General features: G+C 39.1%; 1 protein-coding gene across 4 annotated transcripts in view; it reads left to right on the top strand.

Moving 5' to 3' along the window:
- Positions 1–17,419, top strand: part of diaph2 (diaphanous-related formin 2) — a 541,097-nt gene that overhangs the window by 214,804 nt on the left and 308,874 nt on the right. For all 4 annotated transcript variants that reach the window (XM_073820077.1, XM_073820079.1, XM_073820078.1 and 1 more), the window contains one exon: positions 5,434–5,548. In XM_073820077.1, the coding sequence (XP_073676178.1) occupies positions 5,434–5,548 (115 nt within the window). The remainder of the gene's footprint in view (positions 1–5,433; positions 5,549–17,419) is intronic.

Here is a 17,419-nt window from a genome sequence, read left to right as displayed (position 1 = left end):
TATGACCGCTTCACTCAATGGTTTTGTGTATCATTGAACACCCTTAGCAACCACCCTTAGCAACGTAAACACAGCTGCAGCAGTTAGGAACTACTTTTTACAGCGGAAGGCAGTTAATGATTTTACTTTATGAAAACGTACAACTTAATATATATAAATTAATATATATTTTTGATTTTAATATTTTTATTGTGTGGTAACCGTTTTATAAAAGCAATAAGGTACTTGAGGCCGTGCTGTATCATGAATAATTTACGGCTGAAGGGGTTGCAACGCCCTAACAACGCCCTTCAGCCGTGATTTATTCACGGTACAGCACGGCCTCTCATACCTTATTGCTTAAATACAGTACTTAAATTAAAACTCAGTGAACTAAATTGTTATAAATATGTGCAAGTTTTGAAGCAGTTGCAAAATAGCTAAGCTGTTAAAATATTAAAACTAGTAAAATACTGAAGATTTAAAGAATAGCACCTTATTTACTGACACATACGTTTGCACTGTCTTTCATACTCTCGGACAAGGTGATGTCATGTGTGGTAATGCTGAGATCTCTCAGGTACCATTATGCTGATGTGACGGTGATAGGTGATAGAGAGAGTGAGAGAGGAGGAAAATGAGAATGCTAATCAGTTTGATTCTTGCTATTTTAAATCACCCACCGGAGACCCCTCCATCTCTCACAACAGAGGAAGATAACAGTCAGACAGCAAAAGCAGCCGGCAGCAGTAAAGTCGGGAAACACTCCAGCCCCTGCACTCCTCCCCATCTTTCCCTAAAGCATGTAACGGACTTTCAAATAGCCACATCGGAGATTGTTGCCTGGAGGTGCTGTAATGTAATTTCTCCAACCGTTAGAACGCCCACACAGGGGAGCCGCACTCCTTTATGGAAAAGTAAATGATTGCTCGCATCTGCAGCTAAGACCATTTGGAGCTGCTCACTTTCTGCCCAGAGATGGGTGTAGCTGCCCAAGGCAAGAGGAAGCTACAGCATTTCTCTCTGCTGCTTGAGCGCGAACAAGGTCATCCTGACTGAGCCTTGTGTTAATTACTCTGTTTGGAGGAGTCACGGTATTTTTTTTTGCAAGTGCCCTTATGAGGCAGTGCACTAATGAGACTGTTCGTTTCTCACTCTGTCAGTCTCTCTGTATTTTCAGTTCCACTCGGACTTAGTGAGATTGTAATTGCGATCTGATATTGTCCAGTAATTTGGATCATCATTGAGAATACGGTGCAAAGTAGGTGCCAGGATGAGCAACCAAATGAAACGTAGTTGAATGACTACCATTATCATTACCACAGTGTTTCACCATGTTAGACATTCATTATCCTAAAAACTTACTAAGCATTATAAAGAAATAATCTTGCCTAAAAATTAATTAAATTAAATTGTAATTTTTTTGGCTAGGTCAGAGCTCTACAGTGTGATCATTTCACTGGCATTTGCGACTGAAAACTACTACATGCGACTATGAAAACATATTTAGGAGCAGCATTTGTGACCGACCTCATCAGCATATTTGTGTTCTCCTCAGGGGACCTTCAAAGGTTTATATGTGTTTTTGCAAAGTTGAGTAATGTATCACAGACATATCTTACAAATCCATTCATAAACAAAGTGTAGTGAGTGTAAATAAGCGATTGATTGTGCAGCATAGAGAGCTTCGTTGATTATAATAGAGCTTTTTTGAGATCGTGAACTAAGATGAGCGACAGTTGTTTATAATTTTTAAGGGAGTTTGTAAAAGAAGTCAAAACTGAGCCGCTGCACATCTCCATTCAAACACAGCGGTGTTTTGTTTATGAATGAACATGCATTTTTAAACGAATCTAGTGAAATGAATCAATTTCCCATTCATAAAGACAGTCACTTGGTTTATTTCTGAATGAACCAGCCGTTCGAACTAATCAAATGAATGATATGATTCAGTAATTAAATCAGTGACTTGCCACCACCTGCTGGCAGATCTTTTCAGTTATTTAAACCATTTAATATTTCTGTATTCAAAAATTTATATTTGAAACATTAATCTCAACTTGAATTTTGAACGTTACTTTCGTTTTTAAAAAGGAAAGCGCCGATCCTGATCTACATATGCGTCTATGTTTGTGCAAATCGCATCTGATGCAGCTTCACCCACAGCAGAAGTGAGTATAAGGTTTTTTTTTTATGCATCATCAAACGGTCTTTCTTAATAATGTTCTTGTTGGCAAGTTTCACCACTAAACGCGGCTAAATGCGGCTAAAGTAAACCTTACGGCTCATAATCCCACATCAGAGAGGGGCGGGCGAGCAGAGCTCATTTGCATTTAAAGGGACCATGCAATAAAATGAGTTGATGGTTTGCAGAGCTGATTTTGACAAGGTAAAAGGGTGGTTTTTTTACACTACTATTGAGAATTTTTAACCAAAGTATATTATAGACTTTTCATTAAAACCCTAAAGAATTATATGAATTTGTGAAAAAAGGGCATCTGATGACCCCTTTAAGTTAGGAAGTGCTCCTAACAAGAAAAGTAAGCGTAGAGCCCTCTACGTAATACTTGCTTTCCACATGCAGATTTATATTTCTGTAGTCACTTATATTTCTGGAGTGCAGACAGATAGCAGACAAAGTGAGAGGAGGTGGCGATGCTACTCAATGCAGATAGTTTCAAAATGAATTTACAGATTTATTTATAAAAAACACTTCATACAAGAATAGGCTTATTGAATAACCGAGAGGCATTTCATTGCATCTTTGGTATTCCTGTTTTCTGCGCCTGTTATGATGTGATGCTTACTGAGCTATATCATTTTCTTTAGATTATTATTGAGGTTGAGGAAATTACCATATCTTATTTATAATGAAAGAGAATGCAAACTGTTTTTAGCCTTAAATCTAGTAACTCCTAGTAATGTTGACAGCTTCCCAGGCTTTTGTGTCCGGATTGTAATTACAGTATATCCCACAGATTTCTTTGAAATAGTGAAATATATGTATATGCTGTTGGATATAATTTTCTAGTTGTTGGGCTGCAATTATACAAATTACAACAACAATGTATGCTGAGATTAAGAAAGAAATGTCTTCTCAGGTGTCATTTCATGCCAAACGTAACCTTTCATTTTCTTTTCTTTCGGGTTTGAATGGTGATGTGTTGATTGCAGAGCAAAAGAATGAAGGGGGAAAAACTTAGCATGATGGTTACTGATTGATACGTTACACCTTGGGGTGACAGACATTGAGGTTTGATACTGATGTCTGTCTGTCTGTCTGTCTGTCTGTCTGTCTGTCTGTCTATCTATCTATCTATCTATCTATCTATCTATCTATCTATCTATCTATCTATCTATCTATCTATCTATCTATCTATCTATCTATCTATCTATCTATGCTTTGGAGACACTTTACTAAAGATTTCAGCTCAGTAAACTGGAGACTGTTTTATATGTATGGAGAGCTCTTTCAATTTTCTCTCAGCAAAAGACAACAATAGCTTTAAAGTCCTAGGTTTTAGATTCTAAGCGTGCCAACACCTAATTTATTGCATGCACACATGTTGGCTTTGACTGTGACGAGTAGCACAGTTGAATTCCCTTATGCTAGTGCTGTAATGAAGCGGAGAGAATGAGGCAGAGATGATGAGGGGGAGGAGGTTACTATATGTAAACCGTAAGGGAGAAAATACATAGTTTAAACTGCCACCTCTCTCCGCTAGTTTACATCACTTTGATCCTGATTCTAATCCCACACATAAACAGAAATGCACACAAGGGATGTGCAGATATTTTTGAGAATAAGAACATGTTTTCACAGTACAGTTGCTGGGTTGTCAGGATAATTGGTAGACTGATCAATTGCGAGGAAGTCTACATTATTTGATTGGTATCTGGTGGGCATATCTTAAGAGATATATTATTCATATATTGTAAAATGCATTCTTCATTTAAAAATAGTTTGTTTTTAACTCAAAAGTTCAAAATGTATGGCATGGACAGTACGCTACTACATGCACAACTAATTAAAAGTTTGGGGATCAGTATAAATAAGTTTCATTTATTCGGCAAGCATGCATTAAATTGATTAAAAGTGACCTTATAATCAGCGTGAAGTGAAAGTTGTCACCAGCTTTAATATTCTGACTTATTGTAAACTAAAATGGAATATTGAACAGAGGTCAGGGTTATATTTTAATACTTATCCTCACATTCTCTTGCTTGGAGCAAACTAACAGTTTGTGGGGAGTAGTTAAGGATATTATGCCCAAGCTGTCAATCTGATGTCATTTGAGAATAAATGCCATTTCAAAGTGAAAGCAATTTTTTAGATTTTTATTGTATTTTTTTAATTGCTTATCTTAACACTAGCAATGTGTGTTAACAGAGTAAATAGTATAAATTAAAAATAAATGAATAAATAATTATAGCTGCAAGCAGCGATTACCGGGGTTCAAGTGCTTTAAGGCATTTAAGCACATATGAAAAAAATGCATTATGTAGTAAGCCTTTTTTTTTAGCAAATACAGGTAATTTACCATAGAAATATTATGTTTTGTTACGTTTATGACTGTTATAGTGACAACTGTGGTCTATTTTTTTTTAAATGCTTGTTTAGAATCACCTGTTGCATGTGCTCACCAGGTTTCGTGATGTTTTGAGTTTTCCTTTAGGCTTTATAGGATTTGGGGTAAATTCAGACCCCTTTTCCAAATTACCCCATTATAGCTTTCAAAAAAATGTGATAATTATTGACCTAGAGAGTCCAGAGAATTGCACTGCAGTGTTTTTTTCCAGATTGAGTGCAAAACCTAGGAATAGTTCGCAGATGTAGGGTTTTTACATCATCTCAATCATTTAAAAAACAATTTTATTGACAGCAGTAGTTCTAGAGGCAAAGTTGTCCTGAATGAGGAGTTATGTCATATGATACGAATATTGCATGCATGTGTGAAAAACCGTGCAATTCACAATTGTTTATGCCCTTAAAAAATTACATAAGACACTTGAGCCTGCAACTGACGGTTTAGGAGATATGAGTGATTTCGTACTTTTAATTGCTGTAGCACCCTCGTCAGGCCAATTGGGGCGAGACTTGGTCGAGACATTGTCGGCGGTGTGAGTACTACCCTCCCTCCAAGTTTCAAGTCTCTACAACTTACTCCACGTCTACATGATCAGTTTTACATGGAGATTGCTGATCTGTGAACAAATTGTTTTAATTCAAACTTTCTTTTCATCAAAGAATCCAGCATTGATAATAAGTGTTTCTTGAGCATATTAGAATGGTTTCTGAAGAATTATGTGTCACTGAAGACTGGAATAATTTATGCATCAAGTATGAATGCTTTTGTGTATATGTGTGTGTGTGTGTGTGCGCGCTTAAGTGTGCACTGTTGCTTGCTTGCTCTATTCCTGCTGGTGTTTGATGGAGTTTTTCTGTGCTTGCAGATAGTGCCTCAGGAGATGGCGGAAAATTGCTTTTGGCTCAAAGTCAAAGAGGAGCGGTTTGAGAACCCGGACATGTTCAGCGAGCTTTCACTGTCCTTCTCTTCTAAATCCAGAGGTAAGGACAACCTGCTTTGCCTCGGCCTAATCACATAGGCACACGTCATTTCAGCTACCCTGATACCTGCTTTCATCCATCCAAGCATTTGGAAACTAATCGTCACTGTGAAATCTTAATTATCTTTATAAAACTGTCTCAGTTTCCACGGACTTCCCCTTTTTTGTGTACTCTCTGCAATCAGATTAAATAAGCTTTTAGCTCGGTGCCAATTAGCGGAGCTGCAGAGGTAGAAGTGTACTTTACATGTCAGCACCGAGTCAGTTTACAAAGCATCCCTCTTCCTTCACGGGAACCGTTCTCTAAGTGGCTGTGGGTTTCGATAGGAGCAGAGGACAGACATGCTTGGTTAGCTTGGCTGCCTTTCCGCTTCACTGGATGCCCCTCGAGAGACAGTGAGGAAGAAAGAAGGAGAGAGAAAGTTACAGTACAGAGAGTTGCACTCTTGTTTTGGCCAGTTTGTTTCTCCGTTTGCTTCCCTTGTTTATTCACACTGCTCGGAAAGGATAAAGGATAAAGTGGATGTTTTCTTCGGCAAGGCAGCAAGTTGAACCTTTGACAGTGAGTGGCCTCGGTAGATTTTAATGCCTGTTTTATAAAGGGGCATTGCAGTGGGCCTGTCAGACATTGAGCACAATTGAAGAGTCTGCTCATGTGTGCAGCGGCGGTCAGATGATCAGTCATTGAAGTGAACTGATCTGAGAGCAGATTGACCGCAGTCTGTGGAGTTTGCTAGCGTTAGCCCACTGGCAAAGCTCCAGATAACTCCTCTTATTCTCCAGTATCGACATTATATTGGCCTGTTAAACTCCATCCAGCAACACTTTAAGCATAATGTGGTGGTTTAGGCGTGCAGAAGTGCCTACATGACTCTTGAATATAACCGCTGCTGATTACTACTGGGGTTTGTACTTCCACTGACAAAAACACAGCCTGTTCCTGTGAAGCAGAGCACCTTTTTTTTTTTTTTTAGATATAATTGTGTTTAGGTTTCAGTCGTCTACACTTTGTATTGTTTCTTTAGTTTTTCTCTGCAAAGGTGTGGGTTTTATAAGTAAGAGTTGAGGAGTTCCTCAGGGACCTATCTTTGGCTCAGTTCCTATCAATTACGCCTGAAGCGTACCCACTGACTCGACTCTCCCCAGGTCTGTTTCTGAACCCTAACTGAACGTCTTCATGAATGAAATATGCTTTTCTGTGTTTGATAGTTGCAGCAGTTCTTTTAAGATGAAGCTTGAATTCTGCGACTCAAGCTTTGAAGTGAGTAAGATGTGATTTGGGCCCATTCTGGGAACTTTCACACAACGAGTAGAACCTTACTTCCTCGTACCACTTTTAATTCAAAGTTTATTAACCAATGGTAAACCTCACCGCTGAAGGGAAGAGAGAGCGGTGTTATGCCACTGGTAATCACACTGACTTTGAACTGTCTGCCATCTGATGAGTGAGTCTTAGTGTACTGCCAAGGCTGCATTTCTAAAATATACTTTCACGGCACCATTTGGAGGAGGAGGAGGTGGTAGGTGGTGTCTTCACCCTGTATCCAGCCTTTTTTTTTTTTTTTTTAAACTAGGTGCAGCTGGCAGTCTCCAGGGATGAATTACTTTATAAGGCCTCGCAGATGCTCGGTTTTGCCACACACTATAAATCCTCATAGCAGAGCTGGCAGAGCAGTCATTGGTCAAGCTTTGCTTCATTTGTCTGCGCAACTGCCGCTTTATGTAGTGGTGAGTGTGGTCCGCCTGGAAGTGCCAGGGAAAAACGCTCTCGACGACTCGCTTATAGCTAAAGTGTTTATCTAGAGACCGCCAAGTAATGAACAATGAGTCGAGGAGGTGTAAATGTGTTCTTGCCCTCTGTAAAGTATACAAAATGAGCCTCTGTTATCTAGTTTTCCCCCAGAGTGAGAGTCTTACTGCTCTTTGAGATTTGGTATTGATGGCTGCTCTTCTTTTTTCTACTATGCTGCCGCTCATAGGGCCTGGTGTTAAATAGCTTTTAACAAAACAAGGATATGATCATCAGGGATTTTTGATCTATGTCTTTCAAGAGATCCAGACTCTTACTGTACTGGAAAGGAAAGGAAAGGAAAGGAAAGGAAAGGAAAGGAAAGGAAAGGAAAGGAAAGGACATGTGGCCAAGTATGGTGACCCATATTCAGAATTTGTGCTCTGCACTTAACCCATTCAAGTGTACACACACATTAGTAAACACACACACACGGAGCATTGAAAATTAGACCTTTTTTAGCTTCTGAAGAATAGGGCCAAACTACAGACATAATGCAAGTTAAAGCAAGTGTTCATTTCTTAACAAAATTATGAAATTGATATTTTGACTCATTTATTTATTTGATATTTTGAGCATTTATTTATTTGAGCAGTATACACATAATGGCATTTTTTTTATTAATATCCTCTAGTTACATCGAATCATGCTACTGCTAGACCCTTCTCAGTCCATTAAAAGTTCACTTCCAGAACAAAAAATTTACAGATAATTTACTCACCCCACATCCAAGATGTTCATGTCTTTCTTTCTTCAGTCGTGAAGAAAATTTGTTTTTTGAGGAAAACTTTTAGGATTTCTCTTCATATAGTTGACTTTTAGGGTGCCTGCGAGTTTAAACTTCCAAAATGTTGTTTAAATGCAGCTTCAAAGGGTCTTATCTAGCAAAACGATTATTTTCTAAAACAAATTGACAATTTATATACTTTTTAACCTCAATTGCTTATCTTGTCTAGCTGTGCATGTACTCTGTGTATTCCGGTTCAAGACAGTTAGGGTTGGTCGAAAAACTCCCATCTCATGTTTTCCTCCAACTTCAAAATCTCCCTATATCGCTACAGAACTACTGACCAATTTTTTACAAAGTATATGTGCAAAGGCCTTAACCAAAAAATGTAAAACAGCGATGTAGGATGAAATATAGTCTATTTATAAGTCTACATTTGCTAACACATCATTTTGAACATTAGCTTCAGATGTTGCAATCTAATTCAAATATTTAGTAAGTATTTGGAAGTTTTGGAAGCTATGCAAGTTTTATCTAAAACTTCCCCCATCTGTGTAGAAACACTTGAAACTGCACTGTCAGACTGCTTTAATTATTGATAACATTGTGAATCCAGTAAAGCTCAGTCAAAGGCAGACCACTTTTGAGCTTGTCTTCAGGAAATCAAACATCTGAATGCTCACAGGCTTTGAAGTCAAATGGAATAATATTTTTTGTTGACCAGCCAGCTTTTTTTTTTTTTTGTGGTTTCTTTGAGCGTGGACTAAAATTGTGGTTTGTGGACTTGAAGACACTTCAGAACACTACCAGGAAACTTAGAGAGAGAGATAATATTACCTATTCACACTTCATACTGTCAAAGTAAAAATATGTCTTACAGTAAAAAAAGTAAAAAAATAGTTTTATAAACCCAAAACTTGGGATATGAACAGCATACTTTGAATAACAATATGTATTTCTAGAGTCATGCTTCATGCCGTTGGGGGCAGTTTGACATTCCACTGTTTGACCTCAGTTTTGAGAACAACTGGTATACAGAAAGTACTCACTACTTATTAACTTGTTTAATCAATGGTTCATCCTCTGCAAATATGCTCTGGGCTTGACCTTTTGAGAAAAAAAACCCTAGTGTTGTGCCCTTTTGTCCCAAATCGTAGTCTTGTAGATTAGCATGATTGTCCACAGTCACCTTCTGTCAATACATGCCTTAGAAGCAACATGAGCTTTTTCAAAAATGCAGACCTTATTTAAATCCTCTTCTTTGTCAGATTCCGATTTTATTGTAATGTTGTTTTCCTTGTAGCCACAGTTGCTTGGCCTTTCCACCCCCTCTCTCTCTCACACTCTTATTCCCTATTTCCCCCAGACTCCCTTCGCTTGGTGGTATCAATCAATGGTTCTGCTTGTGTTTCTGCTTGGGGGATCAAATCGGATACACTGGTGAATTGAGTGTGTGGCATGGCCTACTGCATTTGAAAAGCAATTCAACGCCTCCGCTTTTATGTGCCGCTGAAATAAGATGGATGCTGGCAAAACTTGCTCCTCCTCTCGGCCTAATAGGTTTTCTTCACCGCTGACATCCGCTCTCAAGAAAATAGAAGCCTGACTCTTCGGCACGGTGATGACATGCATTGCTTGTTGCTTTTGAAATATAAACCACATCAGCGCCACCGTCCTCTTTAAATGGTGCATCATATGAATTCTTACCGAAATTTGAACTCACAGCAGCACCTGAACACTTCACTGATATTCTCTGTGATCGCACGCACTCCTCCCTTTTCCTGCTTGGTGAGGAAAGCTGTGTTTTTTGCATCGGTTTGAAGTGCAAATTGATGTTGAATGAAGTCGTATGGTAGCTTTTTTTTTTTTTTTTTTTGCTCTTGCATACATAGACTAGCAGTAACTCGAAATGAAGGAGCTTTTTGGGGAGGCACAGCTCAGCCCCGCTCATGCTGGTACTTTGAGTGGCTCCGGCAATAGATGAGTTTGATCTGGGTAAATTAAGTGCGATGGGGTGGTGAAGATGGCTCCTGGCTGCTCCACAGATGGAGCTCTGAAGCGAGATCTAATGAAGATGTATTTTAATAATTGGTGTCAATGCTGAAGTAATTCATGGAGAAGGAGGAGCCCAGGGCAGCACTTGACCTCTAAAAAGGAGGACTACCATCATTTTTGTCTCTTAATGACCGGGGAGCCTATGATGAGAGAGAAAGAGAGAGGAAAAGCAATGAAAAGCAAGTGAGGGTCAATTTGTAGAGTTCCATATATCTCTCACAGAATCAGTCGTGAAGATTAAAGCAATGCCCCATGTGATAGTACAGCAAATGCACAAATGAGAGCTGTCAAGCGACCAAACATTTTGTTCACATTTGTGCATTATATGCCAAATGATCAAATTAATTATGATTAAATTAATTAGGGTTAACTGCATAATCAATACACAGCATGATATTGTGTCAACATTACAACAAGTTTATTTAGATGCACAGTGGTGGCCAAAATTATTAGAACACTAGTATTTTCACCAGCTAAAAATGGTTTTAAGTCAGTTGCTTCTATCTTTTTGCTGTAGTGTTTCAGTAGAAAATATCAGTTTACATTTCCAAAAATTCAATTCACCATTAATTGTAATAATCCAGTGAGATTTTTGTTTGCATAAGGAGTCTGACAACAGCCAGTACTCCACACAGAGATCTGATCTCATCATCATTCAATCGGTCTGGAATGACATGAAGAAACAGAGCAAACTGAAACTGACTAAATCCAGAAGAACTGTGCTTCAAGAGACCTATCTGCAAAGCTACCTGAAAAACTGCACAAGTGCACCTAGGGCAGAAGCTGCTTTAAATGCAAAAGGTGGTCACACCAAATGTTGATGTAATTTAGTTAATAGAAGTTAATTGATAAAGAAAACCTGTTTATGACATTATTTTTTGACAGCATCCTCATTCTACAGCTTTTTTACATAAGTGCCTAAAACTTTTAACAGTACTGTAGCTTTGTAGGTAGGTTTCTTGAAGCATCTTGAAGATGTTACCACAGTTATTATTGTCTCAGTTTTTTCTGTTTCTTCATGTCATTCCAGACAGACTGGATGATGAGATCTCTGTGTGGAACACTGGCTGTTATCAGACTCCAAACAAAAATCTCACTGGATTATTACAATTAATGGCAAAATGAATGTTTAGACATGTAAACTGATATTTCCTACTGACACACTACAGCAAAAGATTAAACTAACTGACATTTTTTAGCTGGTGAATATACTAGTGTACTAATCATTTTGGCCACCACTGTAAGTATATTGATTTTATTCATTTTGCTAAGTTTGTCAGTATGTTTTAGAGAATTGAGGTTTCACACAGGTAGCTTTTTTGTTTTAATTTTGTCTCTGCTATATACATTTTTAAAGGTCATTTCAATAGCTCACACTATTTTTCAGCGTCCTGCCATGCTCAAATAAATAGTTTTAGGTCAAAGTTTTTAAGTGTGGCTTTGTCAAGGTGCATTACCTGTAGCAGCAGACTGAGAGTGGTATTTTTAGGTTGAATTACGATGGTAGGAAAATCCTTTACAATAATCCAATTTGCATTTATGGTTGTGATCATTTATGTTGTAATTTACATTTTGACATTTGATATTGATGTTAAATGTGTTTATTTATTAGTTTATGTCATTCTGTAAATGCCATTCAATACTGAACAGGTGTGCCATAGTTTTAAATACGCTTGTTTTAGTTGTGTCTTTGTCTACACGGATTGTAATTTTTGCACATATTTATATTTAGCCCTTGTGCCAGCATTCACTTTTCTATCTTTTTAGATCGTCTGCCAGCTGTGTAAAGCATCAATGACAGATTTCACTTTTAAAAACATGGCTGTGACTTAGGACCTCAGCTTCCCCGCAAGGGGCCTGGCATGATCCCCATTCATCAGCCAAAATTTCATCAAATTCTCTCTGAACTCTCTGAACAACTGTTTCCACTCCTCCCTCCTCCTTAGTACCCCGACATTCCTTGTGTGCCCCTGCCAAGGCTTAATCCTTGGGTTACGGAGGGTCCTAAAATGACCCGGATGCTTTGCCCTATAATGATGGATTCAGGCTTAACCTGTTCGTGATCAGAGGCCTCAGATAAGCTCTCACACCAGGTTTTTCAGAAATCAGAAATACACGCTCAAATCCCTACACAGACTGCTAGATATAAGACAGAAGCAAGATGCCCTAAAAGGCTCTCGAGCTTGAATTGCCTTGTTGTCAGTTTCAAGCCTGTAATCTGTAATGACAGCAGTGTTATGTCTTTGAAAAAGGACATATAGGCATTACAGACGCAAATGTATTTTATGTAACATAACACATCCCAGTTTCAAAGGAAACTGGAATCCTTGAGGTTTCCATACCAGGCTTTATAACACAGGACCACTGCCTGATTAGAATTATGTTTATTTCCATACAAGCCAATCCTGTTACGCCCCGCGGCAGATGAATGCAGGACGCAGTGGAATTGTTCTCCAGCCTGGCTCATATTAACAGCTTGGTCTTAATGCCACAGTAAAATAATAAAGGAGGCTTTTGATAAGCAGCATGCTAAAGCGCTTTGAACAGGGGGTTAGATCATTCCACTTGTCTCCCCTAAGGACAGAGCTGTTTATTGCTGATGCTGTTTATTGCGAATGGAAGCATCTGCCAGTGCAGCTCTGTCCACATGACTCTGGCCCTCTCCCTCCTCTCTCTCTCTGTCTCTCTTTCTCTTTCATCACTCCAGAAAATCACTCATCCTCGGACATCAACATGTCCATCTGGACCCAAGGCTAGCCAGTCTTGCACTAAAAACTCAAGTGCACACACTGTTTCTCTCAACACACACTCGTTTGATGGCTTGCTCTTTCTATCATCAGATCACTACTGGTTGGCACCTGCACTTTTATAAAATCACAGCTTTTTTCTCAGCAAGAGCTTATAGCAGTGTTGGCTTCAGAGACCATATTGGAGAAGGAGACGTGCTGCTTCATAAAATCGTAAATTCATGATGCAATCATTGTTTTGAAATGTTATTGTACATAGAAACTGCCTGGGATGTCACCAAGATGGACCAACATTGAACCGGCTCGCATTAAAGCGACACTGGCTGGCTTCTTTATGACCTTGAAGCTAGATTTTGGCTCTCTTTTAATTCTACTCAGCTGACAGCAAAGGACTTTATCGAATTCTGCTGTGTTAATACCAAAAATAGAGAGTTGCTTTCTGGTGGCATGCTTCTGAAAAGAAAGCGATTTCTCTAATTGCTCTCATACGCAGAGCCAATTTGTCTCAATAAAGCCAATGTGGCCCGTGCTAATTTTTCTTTGTTTGCCCACTGTGCTTCGCCTCAGCCTGGGCCCACAGTCTTGCTCATTTTTGCCGTTCTCTAATAAATCACATATGCAGGAAAATTAGATAGTTAAATATTAATGGGCTGTAATGAGTTTATTGTGCATTAGAGAGGCCACAGGGGGTGACCTGGATACAGGAGTCTGTGCATTTTGAGAAGGATACCCCACCGTTCTTGGCTCATATCGCTACACTCGGATGTCCCACTGACTTTAATCATCTTACCTCAGAGGGGAGCAATTTGGGCAACCACTGCACTTAACAGCCCATTTGAAAATACCATCACGCCGTGCTACCTGTCTCCAAGAAACTCTAAAACTTTCAATGAAATCCTTGCTTCATAACTCCTCATTTGGGGATGTTTAAGTGCAAGTTTTGCTTGTCATTTATCTATTGTGGACTTTGTGTAGGAGGTAGAAGTTGCTGGTTTCTTTTTGTCTACTTGATTTCCCCCGAGAAAGTTTAAGGAAAGTTAAGAGACTAAATCGCTGTACGCGACTACAACAGAATGTCCAAATCCAGTCTAAAGAGGTCTATGAAAACACTATAATTATGTCTTATACTCAGAATAGCTTTAAATGTACTGTATCATGCAACTGCTCTCAACCAAAGCTGTTAAGCCTAAGATTAATGAAAGTTTTCTGGTGCAAGATCCTCGTGCTAAACAAGTAGTATTATCTTAGCAAGTACTTACTATAAGACAAGTATCCTGATTTAATTTCCCAGGGATGGGGAAAGTAGACTAAAGTGAAGACGTTCTGATTTGTACAAAGAAAAACATTCATATTCACAGGCTTAATCGCCGTCACTATTCTAGTTTTGCATTTACTGTCGTATGACATGATTGGACAAGCTAAGACTGAGATGAATAGGCCATGCTTCACCTGATCATTTAAAGTATTCCTGTCAGTATGGGGTACATGAATAATCAACATCTCTTCAAAATAGTGACGTGTGCCCTCCACATGAAGCCTGGAGGGAAGGAAAACAAGACCGAAATAAGAAAACCAAAACAACGGCACGTTACAGAGGCATATCGTCTCCCGGGCAGACGAGTAGAGAGGAAGGAGGAACTTTATTTTCTTTCTGCCGTGGGGTTTGACAGTGAGAGACGATGTATTTAGGCTGGAGTCACATCCTCTTAGGCCCTGCGGGGGTCCGCATCAAACTACTTCCACAACGAAGCATCCCAGACGTGGGCATGGGGACTCTGAGTACCCCAGAGAGATGCGCCCCGCTCACCGTGTGGTGATGGGTGTGTTTCTTTTGCCACTGCGGTTTGGAAATATTCATGTCTGCATATGTTAATGGAACTAGTTCCTCTGTGTTTCTTGTGCTAGGCGAGCTTACATCTCACTTGAATACAATAATATTTTCAAATCTTTCTAATCCAATTTGTTCTGTGGATCACAAGGTTGTGTGTTAAAGGGATAGTTCACCCAAAAATGAAAATTTGATGTTTATCTGCTTACCCCCAGGGCATCCAAGATGTTGGTGACTGTATGTGTTTCTTCAGTAGAACACAAACAAAGATTTTTAACTCAAACCGTTGCAGTTTGTCAGTCATATAATGGCAGTCAATGGGATCCATGGTTTTGAGAGTTTTGAGAAAAAAACGTACACAGACAAAACCAAATTAAACCCTGTGGCTTGTGACGATACATTGAGGTCTTAACACACGAAACAATCGGCCTGTGCAAGAAACGTTCATAGTTGGACATTGCAGTGGATCAGAGGTAAAAAATGATATAAGTACTGTTCAGTTTCTTGCAGAGACCGACTGTTTTGTGTGTTAAGACCTCAGTGTATCGTCATGAGCCCCAGAGTTTAATTTGGTTTTGACTGTGTATGTTTTTTTGCCTCTCAAAGTCGTGGGTCCCATTGACTGCCATTATATGACTTACAGACTGCAACGGTTTGAGTTAAAAATCTTTGTTAGTGTTCTACTGAAGAAACAAAGTCACCTACATATTGGATGCCCTGGAGGTAAGCAGATGAACATAAAATTTTCATTTTTGGGTGAGCTATCCCTTTAAACTTAATATTGACTGTAGTTAAATTAAAAAATGTGAGAAATGTACAAATAGTCAAAACAAATGTTAGTATTTCAGAAATAGCATCATTCAAATTCACGCTTTGTTTGCTTTCTTTCTTTTTTTTGCTCATGTTATCAGTGGTAATTGCCACCATAGTCTCTTATCTAAATGTTACATTTCTCAGACTGCAACTTTATTGGCTGTTCGAGCAGTTTGACTTCTAATTTCCATACAAATCAAAAATGCTGCAGAGGCCACATCTCGGTGTGATCCTCTTCCCTTGCTCTCTAGGCCTGTGTGGTGACGTCTTATCATGTTTAATTTGTCCCCGAGACTCTGAGGTGGAATTGGTTCAGGGCGGCAAGAGAGTGCAGAGAGAGGTCTGAAGAGTAGAGGGGACGACATGCTCGCTGTCCCCCCATCGCCTCCCCTCGCCTGCCTGTCGAGTAAACAATCCCGGTGCTGCGTGCTCAAGATGGAGCCTCGCTGAATATCAACAACACACTCTGTGGCGTGAAAAGCCTCTTCTCTGTGGAAAGCTGAGCCGAGAGCCCAGACAACCGCACAACAGCCCTCGCCCTGATTGGAGACCAGCGTTACAAGACAGTTTGGGGAAAAGAGAGTGAGTTTTGAAGGGGAATGAAAAAAGCAAGGGAGGGGTGGGCTGTCGTGGACAGCAATGGATAGAGGTCAAGGAGAGAAGCACTGAAAGCAACCTTAAGGGGAGATTGTATGCAAAATTCCCTTTCCATGGTGTTTTTTTAATCCCTAAAAAGCCTAGTTAATTTCTGAGCAATATGACGTCATACTGCTGAGTCCCCACCCACGACCCCTGATGGACTGTCTTATATTAGCATATTCGCGCCCTCAGCCAGTTGTCCGCAGTACGCCATTTTCTCAGCGCTCAAGCTGTAGCAACAATGCCTCATAAGCAATGAAGGTGTTTTGTACATCAGAGCCACTGAGGACAGAGTGGATTAGTTTTGTTTTTGATGAGCAATAGCTTATTATCATTTAAAGAGACATGCACTAAAACAGCTCCTTGTGAACAAAGTAAAAGAGAAATTGAGAAATTTTAACCAAAGTATGTTGCAGGCATTTTATGAAGACCCTAAACAATCGTACCAACTTGTGGAAAATGGGCATCTAATGTCCTTTTTACAGATGGAATGATAGAGTATGGAGATTTTAAAGAGCAGGTCATATGGGTTTTCAAAAAATAAATTGTTTTGGCAGTTTGTAACATAGCTTACCTTCAATGTGAAGAGTCTGCGAAGCTGTGAATCAAAAAAGTGCATTATACATAAAGATATTGTCTCTCAAAAGAAAAAGTTGACTCAGAATTGCATTAACGAGTCATCATATTTTCTAAACTTGCCTGGTATTTGTAAACTGGTAAACTGCCTGTTACACTATACGTCACTGAGTAGCAATTTAGCATAGTCCTAAAAGTGTCTCTGAACCACAACCTGTAAGTACGATTGATACGTTATTTGCACATTTTCAAGTAAGTGCTCAAAATATTATTATTTTTTTGCTAATATTTAATGTACACCTAGTGCAGCTTTAGGTTTCTAGGTAAACCACAATATTACTGTCTTACTAAAATAGTTCTGATAATTCGCAGTGAACCCAATATTTCTTAAGAAAGTGCCGATTAATGTAGACTGTTGTTGTTCTAATTACTTAATTTAATAATAAAGAATGTAACTTTGACATATTTTGGTTTACAAACTGTGTTGTTTCATCAGTAAGTCACGTTAGCACTTAGCTAACGTAGATACCTTTATTGTTTTGTGAAGTGTTTACAGTTTAGCAGCTAAACTGAATAAAACTGTTTTATGTAAAGGTGCTCAGGGTTGCCAGGTTTTCACAACAAAACCCCCCACCCAATTGCTTCTCAAAACTATCCCAATCGCGTTACGGGGTGTAAAATACATGCTTTTTGACAAG

This window comes from Garra rufa, chromosome 16 (assembly GCF_049309525.1).
Source record: "Garra rufa chromosome 16, GarRuf1.0, whole genome shotgun sequence".
Classification (NCBI taxonomy): domain Eukaryota; kingdom Metazoa; phylum Chordata; class Actinopteri; order Cypriniformes; family Cyprinidae; genus Garra; species Garra rufa.
The sequence above is the reverse complement of the archived record's forward strand: the minus strand, read 5'-3'. Positions and strand labels throughout refer to the sequence as shown.